The sequence below is a fragment of the Coffea arabica genome, chromosome 5c (genome assembly GCF_036785885.1).
Source record: "Coffea arabica cultivar ET-39 chromosome 5c, Coffea Arabica ET-39 HiFi, whole genome shotgun sequence".
NCBI classification, from domain to species: domain Eukaryota; kingdom Viridiplantae; phylum Streptophyta; class Magnoliopsida; order Gentianales; family Rubiaceae; genus Coffea; species Coffea arabica.
This window is the reverse complement of record NC_092319.1, coordinates 43,094,870-43,119,317: the sequence shown is the minus strand read 5'-3', so window position 1 is coordinate 43,119,317 and position 24,448 is coordinate 43,094,870. Positions and strand designations below refer to the sequence as shown.

Here is a 24,448-nt window from a genome sequence, read left to right as displayed (position 1 = left end):
AGTTAAAGATGGCAGGTTACAGTAACAAATATGTTCCCTCATTTTATTATATTAGCCAAAAATAAAATGCCAGCCCTTTTGAATTTAAGGGGAAAATTATATGCCAATGTAAATACAAGGTAAATTTAATGCTCCTCTAAAAAATCTATACCAATGCGGTGACAAAGAAAATTACAGATGTAGTGGTAAATATATATGTATATATTGACTATCACATAAAACTGGTTTAAATCATTAAGACAACAATAGGTATATGTGTTTCACAAATTAAAAAAAAAAAAAAAAAGAAGAAGAAGAAAACCAAAAACAATGGTTGTGTTTTATATTGATATGTGTGGTTTTTTGCAAATTATTATGCTCTTGCTTTATGGTGAAACAAGTATATCCAAGTGTTCTCATTGGAAGGAGAATAGTTAGATAATATTATTGTAAGAAACAAAAAGCAAACAATTATGGCATAATCATTCCAAGGAGAAAGGCTCCCAGTCTGCCTTTCTCCAGACCTCATCATATGTGTCATGATGTACCTATATATGAGTGCTGGATGTTATGTCAATTCTGATAAACCAACTCCCCTCCCTCAGAAAACAAGAAAAGAAAAGAGCAAAGAGAAACTCTCTTGCAGGCTCCAACTTTCACTTTTCACCGCCTCCCATGAAAGAATTGCGTTCTATTTGGACAGAAAGCAGTTAATAAAAGACTGCAACAACAAACCAGCCAGAGAAAGAAATCTTATCCCCCCCCCCCCCCCCACCACGCCCTAACCCCCGCCGCCCCCCTTCCTTTCTCCCTAATATAAGATTGCAAACTTAGGTACTACTTTTGTAGTACTCTCAATTCTCACCTCTTTCACACTTCTACTTATTCCCATCACTGGATGTCACAAACACATAAAAACACAGAGAATTCTTCATTTTTCAGCTTCTTTGGTTAAGGTTGACATCATAGCAAAAAGGTATGTGTCGTTCTGCTTCTTTTCACCGTGGCTGTGCCCATCTCTTCATCTCTTGCATATACATGAGCTTACTCACTTTGCTTAATTCTTGTGTAGATTGAATCAAGCTCTGCAAAAAGCAAAAGATTCTTCAGAAGATGACAGAGGAAGTAATCTCAAGTGGTTTCATCCAAACTCCAATCGGCGAAGCGAATCCTCCTCCTCTAAAGAAGAAGAGAAACCTTCCAGGAACACCAGGCAAAGAATTCTGCCTTTTTATATTCCTTTCCTTTTTACCTTCTTTTTCGGTGTCTAGCTAGCTTTCGTAACATAAAGGAATATTCATGGATATTCATTACTGATCTGATAATTTCTTGACCAAATTGATATATTTTCTGATTATCAACTTCTTCTTTTATGCAGATCCTGAAGCTGAAGTTATTGCCTTGTCTCCAAAGACTCTGATGGCCACCAACAGATTTTTATGTGAGATATGTGGAAAAGGTTTTCAGAGGGATCAAAACCTGCAACTTCATCGAAGAGGGCATAATTTGCCATGGAAACTTAAGCAAAGAACTAGTAAGGAAGTTCGAAAGCGAGTTTACGTATGCCCTGAAAAGTCCTGCGTCCACCACCACCCTTCTAGGGCACTTGGGGACTTAACCGGTATAAAGAAGCACTTTTGTAGAAAGCATGGGGAGAAGAAGTGGAAGTGTGAGAAATGCTCTAAACGGTATGCTGTGCAGTCAGATTGGAAAGCCCACTCAAAGACTTGTGGCACTAGGGAATACAAATGTGACTGCGGGACTATTTTTTCAAGGTAGTAGGAAAATTATTACTCAGACTATGCACTTTGAATATCATATATTGACTTTAATAGAGTCGAGACTCTAGAGTAGTAGTGCTTCATTAAAATGTTTCATGCAAAAGATGAACTATCAAATTCGAGAACCCCTAATAAAGAAGAAACTATGAGTTAGAATTTTTTTTGTTGATTAGTTAGAATGTTTATCTACAGATGGTGATGTGTTTGTCTTGGTGTTAGTTTGTAATTAGCAGTGTATGCATTTTCTCCCTTTCCACAACTCCTTTTCTCCTCTTGTATTTGGATATGTGGCCTTAGGACAAAATGAATGAGCCATGGGGTTGCATAGAAGACAAATAGTTGTTTTTTTAAGAAGGAAAAGGAAAGGGGAAACGAACGAACAATAAGGACAGGCATAATGCAACTCTAGTTCTAAAACAAGAAATAAATCCTTAAAAATTTTGTTCTTCTCATATATTCAAAAATTGAGGGTCATTTGAAGCTTTTTATTTCTTCTTTACTTTATGATCCAGTTCTAAAATGAGACTAGTATCTTCTTCTACTCTTTCACAGAATAATGTTGTATTTGAAGGTTCATAGCCTTGTCAATTATTGCATTTACCATGCCTATCACCATAGACCATATCCTAGCTACTTGTTAAGGAATTCCTTATTCTAACTTGTACTGTTGCACACCGATCTTCTTCCATTTGTTCATGCAAACTTTTTGTGCTAAGGTCTTCTGCTATCCTCAATCTCTGCTAATTTAGTTTTTATTCTCTTTGAACTAATGGATTGTTTTTGCACATATATGTTCAGGCGAGATAGCTTTATCACCCATAGGGCCTTCTGTGATGCCTTAGCGGAAGAAACAGCAAGGGTGACTGCAGCATCCAACGTTGTAGCAGCCAATAGCATCAATTATCATTTTGTGGGAGCATCACTAGGGCCTGGCATGGGGCAACATTTTGCTTCCATGTTCAAACCGATCTCAACCAACAACGAGACACCGGCGAATCCAATAAGACAAGGTCTTTCACTGTGGATGGGGGGCCATGGATTATCCCAAACTCAAGAATCAATCGGCAATAACAATCTTCAAGAAATCCATCATCAGCTTAATCCAGCTGTGAGTACATCAGGGCTAGTTTTCACCACTGATCCATTTGTTAGTGTTCCATGCTCTAATTCTCCACCAATAAATTATCCACTCAACTGGGATTTTGGAAATAAACCCTCCTCCAACAGTTCAGAAGAATTAACAAATAATATTTCATCTCTTCCTTTAAGCAATGTTGCTAAAGATGGTGGAAGTCAGGTCATTAGTGTACCATCTTTGTTCAGTACCCAACATCAATCTCATCAAACACATTCTACAGCAAACATGTCTGCCACAGCTTTACTGCAGAAAGCTGCCCAAATGGGAGCTACCACAACTGACCCTTCATTCCTTGGAAGCTTTGGATTGAAGTGCAATGATAGCCAAATTCAAGATGGGAACAGATATTGTAGTCCGTATGGTGGTACTGCAACTTCAGTAGCTACAGCTCTGCAGAGTTCAGTAACTGATCACCTCTCAACTTTAAATGAGTTGCAAATGTACCCCTCAAAGCGCCGCCACATACAGGTTGATCAAGATTCAACACCAACTACAGGAGGAGGTCAAACTAGGGATTTTCTTGGAGTTGGGATACAGTCCATTTGCCATCCATCATCCATCAATGGATGGATATGATGATGATCCTAATGATATGGGATTTTCGTAGAAATTAGTATCCGAAAAAGGGTTGTGAAAAGATGGTAATAAAGTGGGGTCCAAGTTTTCTTGGGGGGAGGGCCGGGGTTGTGAAGGGAAAGGATTTTAGAATTTGCAAAGCTTTGCAGAGGGGAAAAGGTTGCATTGAGTGGTTGATGAGAACCAAAAGGCGGTGAAAAGAAAAATATGTATATCCTTGAGGGGAGCTGGCTAGCTAGCCATGCACATTCTGTTGGATCCTCAAAGCTATTCTCTTTAAAATGGTGCCTATTATTTTCATAAAAGGGAGTTTGATTAGTGGGGACAAAGCAAAGCGGGCCTTTTCAGCTCCATTATTGCTATATGTTTAAAATCTGTTTCTTCTGGTTATTATCTTGTCAAGCTTAAATTGAAAAGATAACTATAGTGGCAAAAAAAGGTCTAATCAAGTTCTTGTAGGCCTAGCCTAACCGGGTTAAGATAAAATTTATGCAAATTTGTACATAATGACTATGGCTATGGACCTAGCATCAGTCATAGAGCTATTTACTTCTCTGACTTCGTCCTTAGTGGGTTGAGTATTCTTGATAAAAGATTATAAAACCTTTTCTTGCTATCCTTTTGGCTCATTACAACTTAAATTATTGGTGGATGAGATTTTAGCCATCTAAAAATTCTTTGACGACCCACAAGCCTTTTGTGTGTCTGTGAGTTTTATTATTATTATTATTATTTTATAAAAGTGACTTCTATTACTTGAAGTGCATAAAAAGTTTTACTTGCCACTTTTGTGGTACCAAATTAGTTACTGAGGTCCAGAAGAGAAAGACTAAAAGGCACAAATGAAAGGTAAAACTATTATCTAAAACAAATAAACTTGCAAGGTGAGAGTCATTTAACTTTTCAAATCTGTTCGTACGAACATCATGTGCTTGCACTAGATAGTCAAGGAATTCTCAAAATATTGAACTTAAAAATATTTTGTGTTCTTAAAAGTTTAAAGTACTTCATATTCTAGCTAGGATTTAGTTATATAGTTGAGTGGTTTCACTTTTTTAAAAATAAAGTTAGGACATTTTGCATGTCGTTCATGTGTATACTATCAACAAAAGAACATTTAGCAATTTACTAACGTCCAAGTGACCGAGTGAAACAAAGTTTGCTACTGAATACTGATGACTATGAAATAACCTTCTACCTTGCTCCGTTTGGATTGCATATTCCATGATTTTTCATGGAAAAATTACTGTAGCGATTTGATGTACGTGAGGGAAAGAGGTAATAGGAAAATATAATAACGGAAAATGACGCAATTTTTCGGCAGAAAATGACAATCCAAACTTTTTTTAAAAATTTTCCCTTAAACTAAAGCTTTGTATTACGTTCTTATATCAATTAAATTTCTTAATTCAATCTCATAAATTTACACTAATAGCAAAAGATACGTCAAACTAACATGCAATAGAAATAACAAAATGATCTCACATTTCTTTTCTCACAAAACTTTCCCAAAAGGAGGGGGCAATATTCTTCTCTGTCAATGTCTTTTCCCTCTTTAGTAAAAGTTATCACTTTTTCAAGACTTTTAACACAAAATTCTTCAACGTGCCAGCATGTAATTTTCACATTTGGAAGTATTTCTCAGTTACTATAGATCTACATAATTTTAGGAAAGTTCAACTCTTGGCAACATGCATTTATGACTTTTAAAAAATTGAAAAAAGAAAATCACAAACGACATTGGTGAATGTCTGTTATTATTGAAAATTTCGTAGGTAGATCTAAGCTATGATTTCACCAATGCCGAGGCTATAAATCTAAGGTATGATTTCACCAATGCCGATGCTATAAATCAAAAAAAGTGACGTGAGAAAATTTGTGCCTATTTTCATTCACAAGTAGGACTTTAGACCAGGTTTATGATAAGGGGTGCAATTGAGTCGAGTTGAGATCGAATAGTATATTATTCAAGTTTCACGCCACTTAGAAAACTTGGAATTTAACTTGAATTTGAGTTCGTCAAGTTCAATATTTTGTTTTGCATTAATTTGAGCTCAATCGAACTTAATCGAATCTAATCGAGTTTAGAAGATATAAAATGTATATTTTGTATAATTTTAAACAAGGAATAAAATAAATATTTCATACTAATAAATTAATACATATATATATATATATATTATAAAGTTTGATTGAACTTGATGAACTTTCGAGTTTCACATATTAAACTCAAACTCGATTTGTTAGGTAGTTCGAGTTGCTCAAACTCGAGCTTGAAGTCGATTAATGTGAGTTCGAACTCGAATTTTGACATAATAAGCTCACAAGGTACTCTATTAACTTTGTATTAAAAATTTCCGTTCTTGTGCAAGGTAGGGATAGAAATGAGTTAACAAAAAAATATATATATGTTGAGGTGTTTACTGAGAAACCATTCGATATATCGTGGCCCAACAGCATTCCAGTCCAACTAACCATATAATCTCCATGTTTCTCGACTAACCATCTTTCTCAACCCTGGCACGTTCAGGTCCAACCCATGAGTCCATTTGGTCCAATGCATAATATGAACGACAGCAACCCATCTGCTAACATATTAAAGCCACTCTTCTCTTCTCTTCGCCCAAAAAAAATCAACAGAAAATTCTAGAAAAATCGGAAAAAAAAAAGGATGAAGTTCACAGATTCCCCTGTTATCGATCTCCCGGTCCTCAATTCCCACCTCTCTTTCCACCAAGACAACGGCTCCATGCACGTCGGAACCTCCGTCTGGCCTTGCTCTTTAGTCCTCGTCAAATTCGCCGAGCGCTGGCACCCTTCAACGGCGGCGGCGGGGAACAACAACCCCTACGCCGACCTCCTAAACTTCACGGGCAAACGCGGCATAGAGCTCGGAGCTGGATGCGGGGTCGGTTCAATGGGTTTATATCTGCTCGGTTTAAACGACATCGTTGTTACTGATATAGCTCCGGTAATGCCGGCTTTAAAACACAACTTGAAACGGAACAAGCCAGTTTTGAAAAAGGCTTTGAAAACGGCCCAGTTGTATTGGGCGAACGAGGCCCAGGTAAAGGCCTTAGGCCCACAGTCTTTCGATGTTGTCGTGGCTGCTGACGTGGTTTACATCGAGGAGTCGGTTGGGCCGTTGGTGGAGACGATGGTGAAGCTGGTTGCGGAGGACGGCGTCGTTTTGCTGGGGTACCAGGTGAGGTCCCCCGAAGCCCACTTGTTGTTTTGGGAAAAATGTGGGGAGGTTTTTGAGATTGAGAAAATCCCACACGAGCATCTGCATCCCGAGTATGCGTACGAGGAAACTGATGTTTATGTTTTGAGGAAGAAGAAGCAGAATTCCGTGGAAAATAAGAAGGTTTTGTAGTGGGACCCCGTGTATTTTTTTTTTAATTTCTATTTTTATTTTTGTCCTTTTTTGGTAGTTTTTGGTAAGTGAATTATGTTTCTGGTGAGAATTTGAATTTGAAATTTGTATTGAGTAATACAGTAAATGTAGTAATATCAATTTAATAATGTACTATTTGGGGAAAAAATGTACAAGAAAAACATACTTTGTTTATGAACAGTAGAGTTCAGATATGTTGAATTCATGTATGAAGTTGCGGTGAATTTTAAGTTGGAAGTGTGAATTCAGCTATGCAGTGATGTGTTTTTGGTTTGGGTTAAGCTATTACTGAAAATTGAAATATATTGTTTAGGCAAAAAGCTTCTTTTTTTGGTCTATAATTGGATGTAACTAATGGTAATGCAAAATGTGTCGTGCACAGAAGGAAGGTACAAAGGATAGTTGCTATAACAATTGAATTGCTCTTAATCATAAGATAAAGTTAGAGGTGGCAAAATGGGTGGAATTTGCTTTGGGTTTAAAATGGAACCGAGTCATATGGGTTTGGACCCAACCTTACCCATATATGTTTTGGAACTAACTTGGGCGGGATCACTTTGGGATGAATTTAGATTGATCCGTCCAATACCCAAATCTATTTTCTACATATTTTTTTCTTTTAATTTATTTTTTATTTTTTATATAATTTTAATATTTTTGATTTATTAAATTTCTTTTAGTTTTATTAAATAAACATGCAAGTGCTTTATATTCAAGATTATCACTAAAAATTGGATTAACAAATAAAGGAAAAGATAGATATACAATCATGACTATAAAAATTGTTAAAGATAATTTTTGAATCTAAGACTCCGTTTGGATTGGCTATTTTTTCAAAAAATAAGTTTTTCAAATACAATATTACAGTAATATACAATAATTCAAAAAACATCCCATCCATATTAGTATATCAAATATTTCAAAAAAAATTTATAGTAAAAATCTTTCATATACACTACTACAATAAAATATTTCAAAAACACCCCCCAAAAATAGTTAATCCAAACGGAGCCCTTGCTAATTGAGTTCAATGGATACCCAAGTATTTCCCAAAATTTCCCATCAATTAATGGATACAATTGGGATTTGTCCCATTTTAAACCCAATATCAAATTCCAATACCCATCCTGCCCAATGGGACTTGGGACAAATTGCCACCTCTAGATAAAGTTTTACTTGTAGATGTATATTGAGAGTGATGAACCTATGAAGCATGGAAGGGATTCAATGGATTTGAGTATGGTTTCTGTCATTTTTGTTATGTTTGCAATTTAAGTTGAACCGCAGAGCAGAGGTTGCTAGGTGACTGTAGTATGGTTTTCTCAATGTTCCGACATCTAGGGACGCATGTAACTGTGAATTTGTTTATTGAAATGAAACAGGTAGATCTTAGGCATACTTGATGATGGAGCAAAGTAAGGCCGCAAGAGATTCAAAGCTCCTCCGGCGGACAATTTGGTCAACAATTCGACTCAAACTTGGTCAAAATTGAAGTCGAGTTGAGCTCGAACAGCTCGTTTGTGAATTCAAGTCGAGCACGAGTTTTAAAGAAGGAAGCTCGAGTGCTTGACGGGTTTATTGGAGTAATTAGGTTGTCTTAATTAAAAATAATATATATGTAAAATTACATTTGTAAGCATGGAAATTGTGAAATTTGTCACTAAAAATCTGAACCCTACACAAACTCGATATGGCTCACAAGGATCCTCAAGCTCATTCAAGGCGAGCTTGAACTCATATACTACTTGCTTGAGGCTAGTTCAAGGTAAGTTCGAGTAGTACTATCAATGAACGAGTTCGTTTTCGAGTATAGTACGACTCAATTTGAATGCACCCCTAGAGCAAAGGTTCTTGGAGTTTATGCACTCCTCGAGCAAAGGCTCTTGGAGTTTTTCGCACTGTCTACTTTGGAGTTCAAATCATAAACTTGATAATTGGAGGTGGAAAGGGTGCGGAGAGGAAAGGAATGATATTTTCAAAATGAAAAAATAAAAAAAATCTGTTTTATTCAGAAATGCGATCAATGATAAATGGAAATCTTTTCATAGGTCTGGTTCTTCTTTGCTCCGTTTTGTCCAATTTTCTCAAATTTCATTTGGAGACGTGCTTTGATGATAACAATTTCCAATTTGTTGTCCAATTTTCTTAAGTTTCATTTGAAGAATTCTTAGTGATGGGGACATGAGCACAGACCTGTTGTATGTACCAGGGTCCATTATACTTCTTTGGGTATTAATAACCCTACAACACTTATCAAAGACTTCATCATTTTTTCTTTTTTGGATAAACAAAGCAATTTCATTGTCATCAATCTGCACTAATGATAGAAAATACATCAAATATGCAATATATATATATAGATATATAGATAAATCAGATCTAAAATATCATAAAAAATATAACTATGAAGCTCCAAAAATCCTCCATTAATACATGAATCAATGCAACCATAATTGTTGCAGTAAGAGTTTTCTCCTAGATCTTTTCTAGTGAAAATTTTCTCCTCTTTTAGGACTTTCTCCTCGTAGGATTTCTTGGTACGAGTTTTTCTTTACTTTTTGTTATACTTCTTGCTATATGTGAGATTTCTTAGATCTAGAAAATTCTCAAAATAAATTTTGTCAAAATCTAAACTTGCTCTTTGGTTCTGAAATAGTTTTCACATTAGATAGTTGTCGAAGACAACAACTTTATCAATTTAATTTGAGAATATAAATTTTTTTTTTTGAGTGAAGTATGAGATCTAAACTTTAGATTAGTTTCATTTGGTACCCCAAATTTGTACCTAATTCACATTTTGCACCTTAAATTTTAATTTTAAATATTTTACATTTTTGCTTTTCAGATTGGTCCTATTTAGCTCTATTTGATAACGTTTTTAGCAAAACTATATAAAAAATCGAATTGTCTGCATGGTCTTTTATTCTGTCAATTTTGATAATGGTGTTATTGATTGGACTTACGTGAGACAAGTAATAGAGATTAGAGTGCAATTTGTCCAAAATTAAGTGAAAATAGGATATAGGCTTGGGGAAGCAAAGTGATGTTAATCCTATAAAAAAAAAAAAAAAAAAAAAGCAATCCGACTTATTATAATTAGACTTGGAAGAACAAAATTTGTATAATGCTAGACAAAAAGCAATAACCTTATTTATGTAATATGAAGCAAACATTTTCGCAGGATTAACAACATAACTTGATTCCATTTTCAACATTGAATTCTAAATGAAAATTTTATCTTTGTACAGTTGAACTTTTATTTCTGATCATTCCGAGAATGTTAAAAGGATGATGAATCAAGAAGTTACGTTAGCCTCTCCTGTACAAAGTAATCGAAAATTTCAGAAATTATAAATACTCCAGTTTCCTGTTAAAAACTTAAGCATGAGCTCTATATCCTCCATATTAAAGAGTTTGTATGATGTGTCCCTTGGCCTTCAGCTATGGAACTTGTCTTATTTTCCAGCTTCTCCTAAATCAGCATATAATTTATTCCCCCTCTGGTAGAATTAGATTACTCCAACTGGATCCTGCGCATAAACATTAAAGAATGTTAGCCCAGAAAAAAAGCTTAGAAGTTAATCTATTTTTTCCTTCACATCGACAATAGACCAGAAAAAAAAAAAAAAAGGGAGCCATCTTTATCTCTAATTCCAATTAGGTGTTGAGCTAGACTTCCTCACATTGATCAAAGGAAATGAGAGCTGAATTGTAGTATTCGACAAAGGTAGAGTTGTTGAGATGAGAACCCTCATGTCCAATTCGCCCATTTCCTTTCACAGGAGAGTCTTTGATCAAGGAACCACATTGCCTAGGTTGAGTTTGGTAGAAAACCTTGGAAACCACTAATTCACCTTCCTTTTCATCTTCATTATTGCCTAGGTGATACTGATGCATCACCCAATTTGTTTTCTCAGGTTTTCTTTGCCTCCCATAGTTAGTGTAGAGCACAAGTATCTTCTTGAACCCTTTCACTTTTCCTTTAACAGCAACTGGCCTAGTCTTGCCCGTTTTGTGCCACCGGGTTTCGCAGCCATCTATGTCCGTGTGTACTTTTCTTCTTTTCCTAGTCCCAGTGGTGTATGCTTTTGAAGGGCGATGAAAGAAATGCCTGACTAAACCATCTTTGCTTACTCCTGCAGTATGAAGAAAAAGGGAGGTTTGTTCAGCCATTTTCCGGTCCCAATAAAATATTGGCTATTGTCATTGGCCAATATATAATATCAAAGTAAATACGTTTTTACATGAATTTAAACCTTGAAAAATAAAAGGTGGCTCCTAGATAGCGAGGGAAAAGAGTTCATAATCGATAGCAACCTGCAACCTCCACCGAATAACATGAATTTCTTATAAGCAAATATTTCTTCCCATGTTAAAATCTATATTTCATGCAACTGTGCCGCCCAGACAATGCAAAGAAGTTTTAGAAACGTGTATCAATCTATCATTAAAACAAAGATGTTCTTAATTTCATATATAACATAACCATAATTAATATGAGTATAGAAAGGGGGAGAAAACAGGGGTGCTACCAATCCATTCATGATAATGAAAGACCTATTGCGTAGTTAGTCACAAACTTTGCATTGAGTAACAGATGCACCACCTTTACCATATTTTAGTATTGTGATCAGAAGAAGCCAATGAACTCTGATAATAGATTTTCTCCCTGCTGCATTTTTATGTCATAACTACATGGTAGATGCTAAGTTGGAAAGCCAAAACTTTAGGATTTGGGCAATATGGCTTTATTATTACCTGGTAATTTCTCTGGATGCGTACAGCAAATTCCATTTTCTCCCTCAAGTGTGTGGATGAACTCATCGATCAGAGGATGAAGCTTATGAACATCTGATCTCACCTTTGCCTCCAAATGTTCAAGAATTTCCTGATCACTAGGATCAAATTTCACCCCAGCAGGTAATCCTGGAAGGTCATGAATTCCAGCCTAAAGATATAAGGAGCCAAAGCAAAAATGAAGCAAGTGATTAAACAAACCAAGAGAAGAAAAAAGAAGAACAAGACCACCTATCTAAACCTGGATACGGTAAAAAAATCAATTTTCTAAACCTTTTCTGGGGACTGGAGTGTAAGACCACAGGAGGGACAAGCCATCGTTTGTTTACTTTTAGGGCTTTCATGATTGTTAGCATTGTCATGATGATCCGGAGAAGTTGGCAGCCTTCTTGAAGCCGTTCGCTCGTTACTACAGTCACTACAACAAGTCATGATGATTTATTTCCTTGATTCCTCTTATGAAGATCATTCCAATGTCTACTTTAAGAATTCTTCTCAGACAATTCTAACATAAGCAAAATTCCTAGAAGAAAGACAGAGATGAATAAAGGGTTAAAAGGAAAAAGAAAAAGTAACTTGTCTCTTGGATTGCATGTGCATCATGCCTATGTTCTTCAGGGTAGGGAAAGTATTGAATTCTCCTGGAACGTTCTACTTTTTAGGCCATTGTACAATTATAGAGAGTAACCCTTTCCACTCTCTTATATCTAACTACAAATTATTGTGCCCGTGTGTGAATATGATGTTTTTGGTGGGGTGTGTGTGTGTGTGTGTTATTTTGGTAGGAATTCTTTAGGGATTTCATTGGTTCCAAACAGAGAAAAAGAGATTGCTTGGAGCTCACGTTTAGGTAAACTCATTGTTTTAGGAAAGCCTCGTCAGCAAGAAATGTACTTAAGGGTTCTTTAAACGATACCTAAAGGGAAGTTTGAATAGATATTAAGATACTTACTGCTCGATAAGAGAAATTAAAAATCATAACCAAGAAAGGAAAGACAAAATAGAAGTATTGAGTGTAGATCGGACAACCGACTGTGAGAGACAGATTTCTTTTCTTGCATTGCATGAGGAGTATAAGCAAAGGAATAAAAATATAGTTCGTTGTCAATTTCTACTTATACTTCTCTTTACTGTTTCTCTCATATTTCATGGCTTCATTTGCACTCTAGGGCGACATTGGAACTGAAACTATTTTCTTCCCTCCCTCCCCCTCCCCCCCTCCCATCCCGTATGGACATACTCACCAAGAACAGTAATTGTGAAGCCATAAACTTTCTATATATGTTTGTATAAGTAAATATCAGTCTTTTTTTTAAATTAATTTCCATTTTTTTTGGTGTTACAAGTAAGATATTTAGTTCTAACTTCAAAGGGATTCATAGCAAAGTAGTTGAGTGTATTTATCATGGCCATGTCTGTTGCCTAGTGATTAAAGTATTCTTAGCTTAAGCAAAAAATTAGTGTTACTGTATTTCTACGTCTGTATATATGTACACACCCTATTTCTTGATTGCTGGTGGCCTGGAAAACATCAGTGATCATCCTCACCAGAAGGCCTGTTACATCCAACATTTTCATGGGAGAAAGGATGAGAAATTGCTTTCCAAATTTGTGCAATAAGAAAAAAAATTAAAAAATAAAAAGAATAATGTTCTTCTAACATATTAGTGATTATTTGTGAATTCAGGAGCTGAAATCGAAAAAGATACATAAAGTAAGCTGCCCCAGGATGAAAGTTCTAATTCTGTTGAGTTGGTGATTGGGAAGCTTATACGTTACATATTTGTCTTATGTGCTTGGGGTGTGTACCTATGGAGATGCCTAAACAAATGATGGCTAATGTACAAAAAGCAACATCAGGAAAGTAAACAAGAAATCTAAAAGGGAATAGCAGCAATTGGTGAATTTGTGTAACACAAATCTGCTATAGAATGAGAAGGACAATTCTAGTTTGTGTAAGACATCCCGGGCATCCAATCACCAAATTCTACTAATATGACAAATGCAATGGAGTTTTGGAAGATCACATGGATGACTCTTCAGAGAAAAATCATAGCAAATTATTGAATCAATTATGTCCTTAAGGGCATGTCATCACACCTACAAATATGCAATTAGACGCACAACAACCAAACTTTTTTGTTCACAAATTTGGAGGAGTACTTCTGCAAGCTTATTTCAAAGATTCTTGAGAGGCATTTGATCGCATATGTGCGGCTAAGAAGGTTTTTTATTAGGTGATTTCGACAATGATCCGTGAAATGGATTTCTACAGTTCGACAAGGATTGTCAAAAAGCCTAGCCGGATCCTGGTCGAGAAGAACTTTTCGATACATTAGCATAATATATAATTGAAGTTAGGCCCTATGGAAGAAGAAAAAACAAGGCATGAATGGAAAGTGTAAATGCTTGAAGCGTTTGTGTGATTTATTCATTTGTTTATCTTTGTCTAGTTTTCGTTTCACAGAACAATCATGGCTAAAAAACTCCGTGTAATTTTCCAACTTAAGTGTGCTTCAGCAATTATTCTAGCTGCTATTGTTCGAGAGGCTCAACACATTGTTCTTAGTTGGGGAAAAATTCCTCGAACTCATGAAAATTGGATTCTAACTGTTGAGTGGGGCATAGATTTTAAGCAATTTTGTTAGTTTATAATGCTTAGTGTTATAATTGTTATAGCCAGTGTTTTGAAAACCGGACCGGACCGGCCGGTTCGACCGGTTGAACCGCGAACCGGCCATGGCTCCGGTCCGGTTCAATGCCAGGTTTGACTTTGTCAAGAAACCGGTCAAAAATCGGTCGGACCGCGAAACCGTTGAACCGGATTTGAACCGGTTATTTCCGGTTTTTGAGTTTTCCTTTTTTTTTTTTTTTTTTTTGCAAAATGTAGTTATCAAGATTCGAACTCAAGACCTCTGTAATAGAAGACCAATGTAGTAACCGTTGCACTATCACATCTTATTAGTTTTTTTTGATAACTTATTTATATAAAACAAACACTCATAATTCTTTTGTTCCATTTTTTTTTACAAAATATCATTCGTTCATGACTCTTTCTTTTTAATCTTCAACACACACACACACACACACACTCTCTCTCTCTCTCTCTCTCTATCATCTTTTCTTTTACCACTCATTTTTTAATCAAACCTCTTTATTTTTAATTTATTGATGTTTTCTTCCATATTTTAATTTTGTTTTTGTCCATTAAATTTAAAAAAGTTAAAAAAGAATTAATTTTCTTTAACCCAATTTATTTAATACCACAACCACTCACTTTTATCTCATTTTTTGTTTCTTATCAAATTTGCATTTCTATTTTCAATTCTCTTGATTTTCTTCGAACTCCAAACTTCCTTTTTTAAATTGTAAATTTAAATTCCAAAATGTAAATTAAAATTTAAGTTCACAATGTCTAAATTCTCATAGACGTGAATTTTGTATAATTTCAAATATTGTGATATTTTTGGATTATATTTAAGATTTTTTTGATAGATATAATTGAAATTGAGATGAAATTTATTTGTTTTAACTTATAATTTAAAAAATTTATTTTCAAAAATCCAAGTTATTCAAAAATAGTAAACTTTTCATTATATAAAGTATTAAATTATCCATTACATGTCTTATTTTGTGCACATATATATTTATATAAATTATTTTTTAAAAAATTCATTGAACCGAGATTGAACCGGTCCGATCGGTTGAACCTCGACCCTTTCACTTCACCGGTTCGATTAACGGTCCGGTTTTTAAAACATTGGTGTTATTTTGCTGATGTAGTTTGAGGATTTCCTCGTGCATGTGTCACTTTGCAAATCATTAATGAAGTTCTGCTCAAAAAAGAGGGTAGATTACATGTAACCCCTTACGGTTTCATCTGTTGTCACATGAGTCTCCTAACATTTCAAAATGTCCACTTCACCCCATATAGTTTTATATAAAGAGGAAACTTGACGGAAAATAACTAATATTGTTAGTTGAAATACCAATAGTGTTGTTACTTAAATGCTAAATTAATCGACGATTTAACCACCTTGTATAAAAATATAGAGAGATGACGTGAATAAAAGCAAAAATCACAAGGGTGTAAAGTAAATACTTATACAACTAATAAGGGGATTATATGGATATTAAGATTTTATCACACGTGTTTTTTAAAGAATGTTTGATATAAATGCCGTAACTAATTGTGCATTCCATCCACTTTTCACTTTACATAAAACCACATAGAGGTTATATGAATATTTTAAAATTTTAGAGAGGTCATCTGGAATTTTGTAAAATTACAGCAAGACAATAAGTAATTTACCCTTATGCTATGTATGAATTATTCACATATTCTTTGTAATTATATGTATCTGCATTAGATCTATCAACGGGTCTAGTTCGGATCGAAATTAAAAATTTTGGACCTGAACTCGTCATAGTGTACCAATTCCGGACCCGACTCGTATCCTTGATGGTCTTGTGCTTAAGGTCCTGGAATTGGTCCTGGAATTGGATCCAATGGGTCCTGAGTCGGGTCCAGGTGTACCCGAAAAAAATAAAGCCCAACATAAATAATGTATTTAGAAATATTTATATTATTGTACTTAGAAATAAGTATTTAGAAATATTATTGTATTTAGAAATAAAGCCCCAACAAGATTAGGGTTTGGTAATTTGATAAAAGAATTATTATTGTATTTTGAAATCTTTATATTTTATAATTATTAATGTATTATTTGGTTCCGGATTAGATACGGGTCAGAATCCTATATCTGTATCTAACCCGCTTTTTGTGAGAGTAAATGAGTACGGATCCAGGTCCGGGTCCAAATAACAAAATTATTTCTTAACCCATACCCGAAAAAAACTATCAAGTGCGGGTCGGATCTGGGTTCAAACCCAAACCATTGACCGTCCTAATCCGTACTCGATAGTTTTTGTTGGCAACATTCCTAAACCGGCAGAGATATGCAAGGATAAACAATTTTTATTGGCAACATTCCTCTAATGAATTTCATAGGAACTTTTATAGTGAATGGAGTATATAGAATTTTGATCAATCAACTATTGCAAAGTCCTGGTATTATTACAGGTTGGAATTGGACCATAACGGTACCATAATATCATATTGGGGAGTAAGATCGAAATTAGAGATTGATAGAAAAGCAAGGATATGGGCTCATGTGAGTAGGAAACAAAAAATATCTATTCTAATTTATCATCAACTATGGGTTTGAATCTAAGAGAAATTCTAGAGAATATTTGCTATCCTGAAATTTTTTTGTTTTTTCTGAATGAAAAGGAGAGAAAAAAATTAGGTCAAAAGAAAATGCCAGTTTAGAGTTTATCAACAATTCGCTTGTGTAGGCAGAGATTCGGTATTTTCTGAATCCTTATGTAAGAAATTACCAAAAAAAAAAATCCTTTCTACAAATATGTGAATTAGGACGGATTGGTCGACAAAATATGAACGAAAGATTGAACCTTGATATCCCTCAGAACAATCCATTTTTGTTACCACAAGATATATGTACAGTATTAGATATCTTTATCTTAAGTCGTGGTTTTGCATAGGTTGAAGATCTCACGCCTTTGAGGGCAGGGGCTCCGAGATGTGAGCTTCATGAAATACAATTTCTTTTCCCGGAAAAGCAAATACGAGAACTTTTGAAATTCTTTTCCTGGGCAAAGCAACCAACTCGCCAAAAATTGTGTGGTAGGTATATGATTTTGCTCTATGGCTTTGAGAATAGTAAATTCACTATGATCATAGAAAAGATCTCGATATATGTATTAGATGGTACACCAAAATTCAATCTAAACTTGATTTCATTCTCAGCTCCCTGTTTTTGTATGTACAGTATCACATTCTATAGGAAGCACAGCAAAAGAAGTTTTGTTTGATAATCCAGTTCAACACTTAAATTTAATAGATTTAGAGTTTAATATGTTTAGACGTGTTTAATAACGAAAAATTGAACATCTCAATTAATTAAGCGGCACTCAATTTCCTAGGCAAAACTTGCTCTAAAAAAATAAGTGATAAGCTATTTACTTATCATGTTTGCGATATACGCTCAAATGTATTTGATTTAATACTTAACAATTCAATAATTTAATAGATTTAGACTTCAGATTTCAATTTTTAGACTTTAATTTTATCAAATGCACCAGTAAAATCAGTACTGCCAGTGCTGGAGACAGGCACCTTTCTTGTTCTTGGCAACAAGCCTATTACAAAACTTACCAACACCGATTACAAGCAGCAGCCAATACAAAAACTACCAAAAGCAGAAAGGTTTAAAGAAATATTCTAGCACAAAGGAAAATCCAGTGCAAAAGCTGCAGGCCAAGATGCTGTGAGACTCGTATACTATGAAGAGGTAAAACAAAAGCAACCGCTCTTCACTCCCCAAGCACTGCATTTTGCCAACCACAACTTGATTGCATCTCTTAGCATTTGTTTAATAGAAACTCTTTTTTGAAACAGTTCAATTTTGCATACTACATTATCTCAACTGGGATTGACTCGTGGCTGCATGAGGATCTAACTTTCATTGTGGACAGGAAGGATTGCATGTAGCCACTGGCACCGATTATTGAGTCCTCAACTAGAGTGGTCAATTGAATTGGGGTCCATATGTATGTGCTCTGGTCATTTTCTTGAGAAAAACTGATTTCTGGACTCATTTACAGCTTAGGACCCCAGTTCACTAAATATTGGCCGGCAGAGGAAGACAAATACTTATATCACATAAAGCAACAGCCTAAATTAGGCCAGAGTGAGCAGAAATGTTTGTTGTGATCTCTGCTGAATTGGCCTAAGTGCCTTTTTTGTATAGCCATGGATGAGCAGATGGCCAATAGAAAGGTGCATTGAGACTAACATATACATATCATGGCATATTCACAACTACTGGAGAAGTAACACTTCCCAATTCCAACTGCACTAATCAATACTCTAACCTATAATGTTCGAAATTCTGATTTCTAATATAAGAAGGGAAATACTCCTGCCCTTTCCTTTTTCAAAACTAAGGGCCATTTGTCCCATGCTCCAAGAGGCACTGAAACTATAATAATACTACTACAATTTGTTCTTCATGTTGATAGGCCCTAACTTAAGATCATCTCTCTACTTCTCTCAAACAATGCTACTTTCTTTGGAACTATCTTGATAAGAATTAGTTGATAGCTTACACTCTTTTTCTGCAATCTTAGTCTTGCAATGTGTACTCGACTCTTGCAGCATTTTCACCACTCTGCGCATCGAGGGTCGATTGACTGGAAGAGGGCTAGTACAAAGTAAACTAATGTTAAGAACCTTGCAAATTTCTTCTTTGTAAGTGGAAGCAAGATTGGGATCAATCACATGATCAATTCCTTTCTGGTTCAACTTTGTGCAGACCCATGTAGCCAAATCTTTGTCCCCAAGATCTGGATCAACAGGTCTTCTGCCAGTCAATAATTCCAGGAGGACAATACCAAAGCTATATATGTCACTCTTTTCATTCACCCTCAGAGTATATGCATATTCTGCAGTAAGGCAAGATGAAACCTTTATTAGCTTAATTCATCAGAAAAACAGCATGCAAATTCGAATTCTAAAATGTAGATTTAATTGACTATTTGAAGTACAAAAATTAGAAGAAGTTCTACAAGTTGAGGACAAAAGTTGCATTTGCATCAACCTGAATTTACGGATTGATAAAACAAGATAAAGCAAGCTAAAGCAGAAAGTTTTCTGTAACTGATGACTGTGTATTAAGCAAATCCAAAGGATTGGAAAGTAAAATAGACAGAAAGCAACAAAGTTGCACGTCATTGAAGTAACAACCTGGAGTAGAAGACAAGGTGATAGCTAGCATTATAAACAGCTGTAAAGCCCAAGAATGTTAAGATAACGTATTTGAAGGAGCTCTTTGTGAATGGCAATAATGTTGTCAAGAAAAATTGAAAACAAACAGAGAAATGAATGGTTATGTAATCAGATGCCGTACCTGGTGCAATATAACCACAAGAACCAGCAATCGCAGACATGCACTCAACACCCTTGTTAGCTACTTCGACAATTTTGGCGACCCCAAAATCCGATATTTTTGCTCCAAAATGTTCATCCAACAATATGTTATTTGACTTGACATCCCTGTGCACAATTGGAGGAACACAATCGTGATGTAGATAAGAAAGCCCCTCTGCAGCATCCAACGCTATTCTGAGCCTAGTCGGCCAATCTAGCAATCCACCCTTACTACTGTGCAACAGGTCACCTAAGCTCCCATTTGGCATGTATTCATACACCAAAAGCTTACAACTCCCGCTACTGCAACAACACAATAATCTCACAATGTTCTTATGCCTGATATTTCCCAATGTCTGAACTTCCACTTCAAACTCGTCTTTCTCAGAATCGACACTCGAAAAACTGGAGTCGTCTTTGTTTGATCTTTCCCAGAGCTTCTTCACTGCAACCACCTCACCATCACTGAGAACAGCCTTGTATACTTTTCCTGAGGCTCCACTTCCAATGACATTATTTTCATCAATGCAAGTGATGATTTCAGTTTCAGAGAATCCCAACTTTTGAAACGATGTCCACTTGTTCATGATGACTCCTTTCTTAACTTTCTTGATATTCTTGTGCTTCCAGATGAGGAAAACGAGTCCAACAATCAAAAGACATGCACCAATCACAGAAACTGATCTTAGGACCAACCCATAAATTGTATCCCTGCCTCTTCTTTTTCTGGGACATAAGCCGGCAAAACCACCACATAAACCTGGATTCTCCAAAAAGCTGTCCTTGTAAACATCCTTGTCAAAAAGTGGAGGTATCGTCCCTGAAAGATGATTACATGATAAATTTAACTCATTTAGCTTCAAATTCTCCAATGCAAGTGGGATTTCTCCTGAGAAATTATTCCAGGAAAGATCAAGGTAATTAAGCCCCGGCAAATAACCAATTTCATCAGGGATTTCACCAGACAACTTATTTCTAGCCAAATTGAGTTCGCTCAGCTGCTTCAGAGCCCGAATTCCCTCTGGAATTTCCCCAGAAAGAACATTGTCATAGAGATCAAGCCTACTTAATTGCTCCAATTTAACCAATGAACTTGGAATTTTCCCACTAAATTTGTTATGCCTAGCTTCAAGGTCAATCAAATTGTCTAGCATTCCAATTTCATCCGGCAAATTCCCCGAAAATTTATTATTCGAAATTACAAGGGTTGACAAATTTTTTGCACCTTGTATCATGTGTGATATGTGGCCTGATAGCACATTATTACCAAGGTCTAGCAAATACACATGCGGCAAACCCCAAAACTCAGCCGGGACCTCTCCAGTTAGCCGGTTGAACCGTAACCGGACCCGACCTAAACTCTGGCATTTTGCCAAACTTGCCGGAATATTCCCCGAAAATAAATTAAATATCAAAAGAAGCTCCTCCAATTTCCCCTTGGCACACAAACTTTCCGGGATTTTGCCCGAAAATTGATTCCCCGAAACATCTAGAGTTTGTAAAGGCGAGTTCTTCCCGAGTTCACTCGGTAATGACCCGTTGAGTCGGTTTGAAAATAATCTCAGCCCGTTTAAATTTGGAGACTTGGCTATACTCTCTGGAAGTGCACCCATTAGCTTGTTTTCATACAAATGGAGTGACTCGAGTGGCAACTGACACAACTCGTCCGGAATCCTCCCGGTTAAGCTGTTCATCGACGCGTCAAACCGTCTTAACTCTGTTAAATTAGCCCATCCCGAAGGTAACTTTCCGGTGAACGAGTTGTTGTACATTTCTAATTGTACAATATTTTTCAGCTGGAAAAACAATGCAGGTATCGGCCCAGTGAGTCCATTTTCCGCCACGTCGAAATTAGCGAGTCGACTCAGTTTAGCAAAACTTTCGGGAATTGAACCAATTAAGCCACAGTTAGAAAGCCAGAAGTCCTCCAGGTTCGTCAAGTTACCGAGTTCCGGAGCGAGTTGACTCGGCCTGAACGGGTTGTACGCCAGTTGAAGACGTTTGAGACTCGTTATATTACCCAAAGAAGCAGGGATTGTTCCATTCAGGAGATTGCTAGTGAGAATAAGACTTTCAAGAAGCCTGAATTCGCCAAAACTCGCCGGAATATCTCCAGATAAGTAGTTAGCATCAAGATTAAGACACCTGCAGTCAAAAAACCATCAAAAAATTAGCAAAAGTCAAAATCAAAATGGGGTTTTCGCTGAAATTTTTTTTTTTTTGTTGAATCCTTGCACATTGTTCCAAAAGAAAAAAGGGGGGGGGGGGTGGACACTATACAAAATTAGTTTTACCTGAGGTGAGGAAGCTGAGAGAGGGTGTCAGGAATGGGGCCTTCTAGTAAGTTCTCGGAGAGATCAAGGTAGGTGAGACTTTTGCACAGGGAAATAGAGAGAGGAAGGGAGGAGTTAATGGAGTTGTTAGACATAGAAACAACGGAAAGATAACGGAGGCGGCAAAGGAAGATCGGAAATGGCCCAGCAAGAGCTGCACCAGCAAGATTGACAGAGACGACGGCGGGAGAAGGCGAACGTCCATTACCACGACGAGCACATGTGATCCCGGTCCAGTTGCATGGGGTGGCATCACGGTCGAACCAGGATGACAATGAACCCGCCGGGTCGAATAAAGATTGCTTAACTTGTTGGAGGAAGAGTCCTTCTTGATTAAGAGCATGGATGGACCACAAAGAATGGAGAGATAAGAGGGAAAGAATGGAGAGCATTAGAGGCATACTGCTGATGATGGAGGGCTGCTCCATTTGCATGGACTCCTGGTTTTTGCAGTCTTTATTTGTTTTTTTTATGGTGTTCTGAGTTGGGAGGGAAAGGTGAGGGGGATATATGGTGCTTTTTCATTTTTTTTTTGGGAGTTGTGGGGTGTTGGGGGTGGGGGGGGGGTGTGAAAACATGTGTACTTGTGTGACAGTGTAAGTGTGTGTTTTTTTGTAAGTTTATTGGGAGGCAAGGGATGAAAAATGTGTGGGGTTTATGGGGAAGTGGAAGGATTTTGAAGGAGGGAGGGATGATTAATGTGATTCTTTTCCAATGGGATGGGTCCTGGTAGTGGTGGTTTTAAGGTGGGTAGAGGGTCCACTAGAGCGTGGTTTGAGTAGGATTAAGGCTTGATTAACTCAAAGGCAAACTCTTAAACCTAAAGTGTTCTGGCTTGAATTGCTATTTTTATGAGTTTTTATTAAAAAATGTATGGTAGTAATTTAATATATATGAGATAAAAAAATAATTAAAAAATATTTACACGAAATATGTAAAAAAAATTTTTTATAAAAGATCACAATCCAAACAAAGTATATATTTGCCAAATGCCAAGTTCAGTAATTTGTCATGGACGTAACAGGTCTTTTTGAAGGAATGATATTAGGCTGTGAAAAAAATAAAAATAAAAAAATTAGCTCGTAATCGACAATTTGTCATAATTTTGTTTTTGGAATAGAGAATTTTGTTTTTGGAATAGAGCACTTTTGCCTCAAAATATGCCCTTTCATCGGTTTCCTTTTTTATTTATTGCATAAGTAAAATTTAGGATTAATTTGTTGCGTCTGCAACTTATGACTTTCAAGAGTGGCTGAATCTATATCCGTCCATCCTAAATTGGCGCATAAGTTTTAATGGGCTAATTCCTTAGATTATAACTGGAAAAAAAAAAAAAAAAAAAAGTCGGTGAATTGTTGCTCCGACAAAATTGTGTTTTTATATTGTACCTGCCATATTGCTGACGAAACACAATAGGGGAATCCTTTTCTTTTTTAAAACAGCAAAGGCTGCTGTGCTAACGAAGCACGGCACGGGAACCATTTTTTTTTTAGTTAGCATGCCAGCCGATGATTTGATAGCAAAGGGCTGACGTGCTAATATTCTTTTTTTTTTTTTGTTTAATCGATTGATAGGGTTTAGGGTTTAAGTAATTAAAATTATTAACATAATTAATTATATTGTTTGTATTTAGAAAGATATAAAATTGTTTTAATTGAGATCAAAAAATAAAAATGAAAAAAATAGAAAAGAAGAAAAAAAAAAAAAGGTGGAAGATGTCTTTTATTTAGAAAAGAAGAAAAATTTTAGTCTCCTAAATGTGAACTTTTAAAATGTACCAAATCTTGTATTTTTTATTGTTAAATTAGTGGAATTTATTTTGATAGTGCTTAGCAATACTTATATGGAACTTTAAATGTTTTCCCGCAATTTTTGCTTCCTTTTGATGAACTTAAACACTGTTCGGATATTGGTAAAAATGTTTATTTACCTTATTTTGGCAAAAAGAATAGATAAAAAGACAATCTTTTGATCAGGGATGAGTTGTTTACGGAATTATTTGACATTTTCATAGTAAATATTGAAAAATAAATAAATATTCATAGAATTTGATTTCCTGGAAATCTAGTCGATCTAAGGTTGGCTTTTATCAAAGACTGTAAAGCTGTTTTCGGTTTACGTTTCTTCTTCTTTCTTCACTAATCTATGTTTCTTCTTCTTCTTCTTCTTCTTCTACATGTGACTATATCAGTCTGATGATTGGATTGTTATCAATCATGTGCTATTGTTTAGTGCAGCATCAGGTGCTGCAAAACTTTGTCCGAGTAACAACAATTCATCGATTTTTTTCAGCTATAATCTAAGGAATTAGCCGTTTTAATGTTAGTAGTAGTATAAATTACGAAAATCTTATGTCCGTCCAATGCGGGAAGGCTTCCCAACTTGATCTTTAGAGGGATCATCGATCGGAAAACAAGACAAACCGAGCACTACGAT

At 35.9% G+C, this 24,448-nt stretch overlaps 4 protein-coding genes across 4 annotated transcripts; 2 read left to right on the top strand and 2 right to left on the bottom strand.

The window, feature by feature from the left end:
- The first annotated feature begins 755 nt into the window (after window positions 1–755).
- LOC113688997 (zinc finger protein MAGPIE) lies at window positions 756–3,864 on the top strand. Its single transcript, XM_027206823.2, has 4 exons — window positions 756–955; window positions 1,052–1,192; window positions 1,358–1,754; window positions 2,559–3,864. The coding sequence occupies exons 2-4, from the start codon at window positions 1,093–1,095 to the stop codon at window positions 3,472–3,474; spliced, it is 1,413 nt and encodes a 470-aa protein (XP_027062624.1). The 5' UTR covers window positions 756–955; window positions 1,052–1,092; the 3' UTR covers window positions 3,475–3,864.
- A 2,092-nt stretch (window positions 3,865–5,956) lies between these two features.
- On the top strand, window positions 5,957–7,108 carry LOC113689894 (uncharacterized). The gene has a single exon (XM_027207698.2). The coding sequence runs from the start codon at window positions 6,146–6,148 to the stop codon at window positions 6,848–6,850; it is 705 nt and encodes a 234-aa protein (XP_027063499.1). The 5' UTR covers window positions 5,957–6,145; the 3' UTR covers window positions 6,851–7,108.
- Window positions 7,109–10,085: 2,977 nt separating this feature from the next.
- Window positions 10,086–12,351, bottom strand: LOC113689893 (NAC domain-containing protein 73). Its single transcript, XM_027207696.2, has 4 exons — window positions 11,942–12,351; window positions 11,630–11,819; window positions 10,555–11,007; window positions 10,086–10,401 (listed from the first exon to the last, which is right to left on the bottom strand). Coding segments are annotated over exons 1-4 (804 nt in total). The 5' UTR covers window positions 12,101–12,351; the 3' UTR covers window positions 10,086–10,399.
- A 6,042-nt stretch (window positions 12,352–18,393) lies between these two features.
- On the bottom strand, window positions 18,394–22,528 carry LOC113689829 (uncharacterized). The gene is made up of 3 exons (XM_027207621.2): window positions 21,974–22,528; window positions 19,660–21,824; window positions 18,394–19,195 (listed from the first exon to the last, which is right to left on the bottom strand). The coding sequence occupies exons 1-3, from the start codon at window positions 22,444–22,446 to the stop codon at window positions 18,804–18,806; spliced, it is 3,030 nt and encodes a 1,009-aa protein (XP_027063422.1). The 5' UTR covers window positions 22,447–22,528; the 3' UTR covers window positions 18,394–18,803.
- Window positions 22,529–24,448: the final 1,920 nt, after the last annotated feature.

Coding starts and splice junctions, on each gene's coding strand:
- LOC113688997 (XM_027206823.2), top strand. CDS start 1,093: ATGACAGAGGAAGTAATCTCAAGTGGTTTCATCCAAACTCCAATCGGC. Junction 1,193..1,357: donor AAACCTTCCAGGAACACCAG/GCAAAGAATTCT, acceptor TCTTTTATGCAG/ATCCTGAAGCTGAAGTTATT. Junction 1,755..2,558: donor TGCGGGACTATTTTTTCAAG/GTAGTAGGAAAA, acceptor ATATATGTTCAG/GCGAGATAGCTTTATCACCC.
- LOC113689894 (XM_027207698.2), top strand. CDS start 6,146: ATGAAGTTCACAGATTCCCCTGTTATCGATCTCCCGGTCCTCAATTCC.
- LOC113689893 (XM_027207696.2), bottom strand. CDS start 12,100: ATGACTTGTTGTAGTGACTGTAGTAACGAGCGAACGGCTTCAAGAAGG. Junction 11,820..11,941: donor CACTCCAGTCCCCAGAAAAG/GTTTAGAAAATT, acceptor TTATATCTTTAG/GCTGGAATTCATGACCTTCC. Junction 11,008..11,629: donor GCATCCAGAGAAATTACCAG/GTAATAATAAAG, acceptor TTCATACTGCAG/GAGTAAGCAAAGATGGTTTA.
- LOC113689829 (XM_027207621.2), bottom strand. CDS start 22,446: ATGCAAATGGAGCAGCCCTCCATCATCAGCAGTATGCCTCTAATGCTC. Junction 21,825..21,973: donor TCTCAGCTTCCTCACCTCAG/GTAAAACTAATT, acceptor TTTTGACTGCAG/GTGTCTTAATCTTGATGCTA. Junction 19,196..19,659: donor TTGTGGTTATATTGCACCAG/GTACGGCATCTG, acceptor GCCTTACTGCAG/AATATGCATATACTCTGAGG.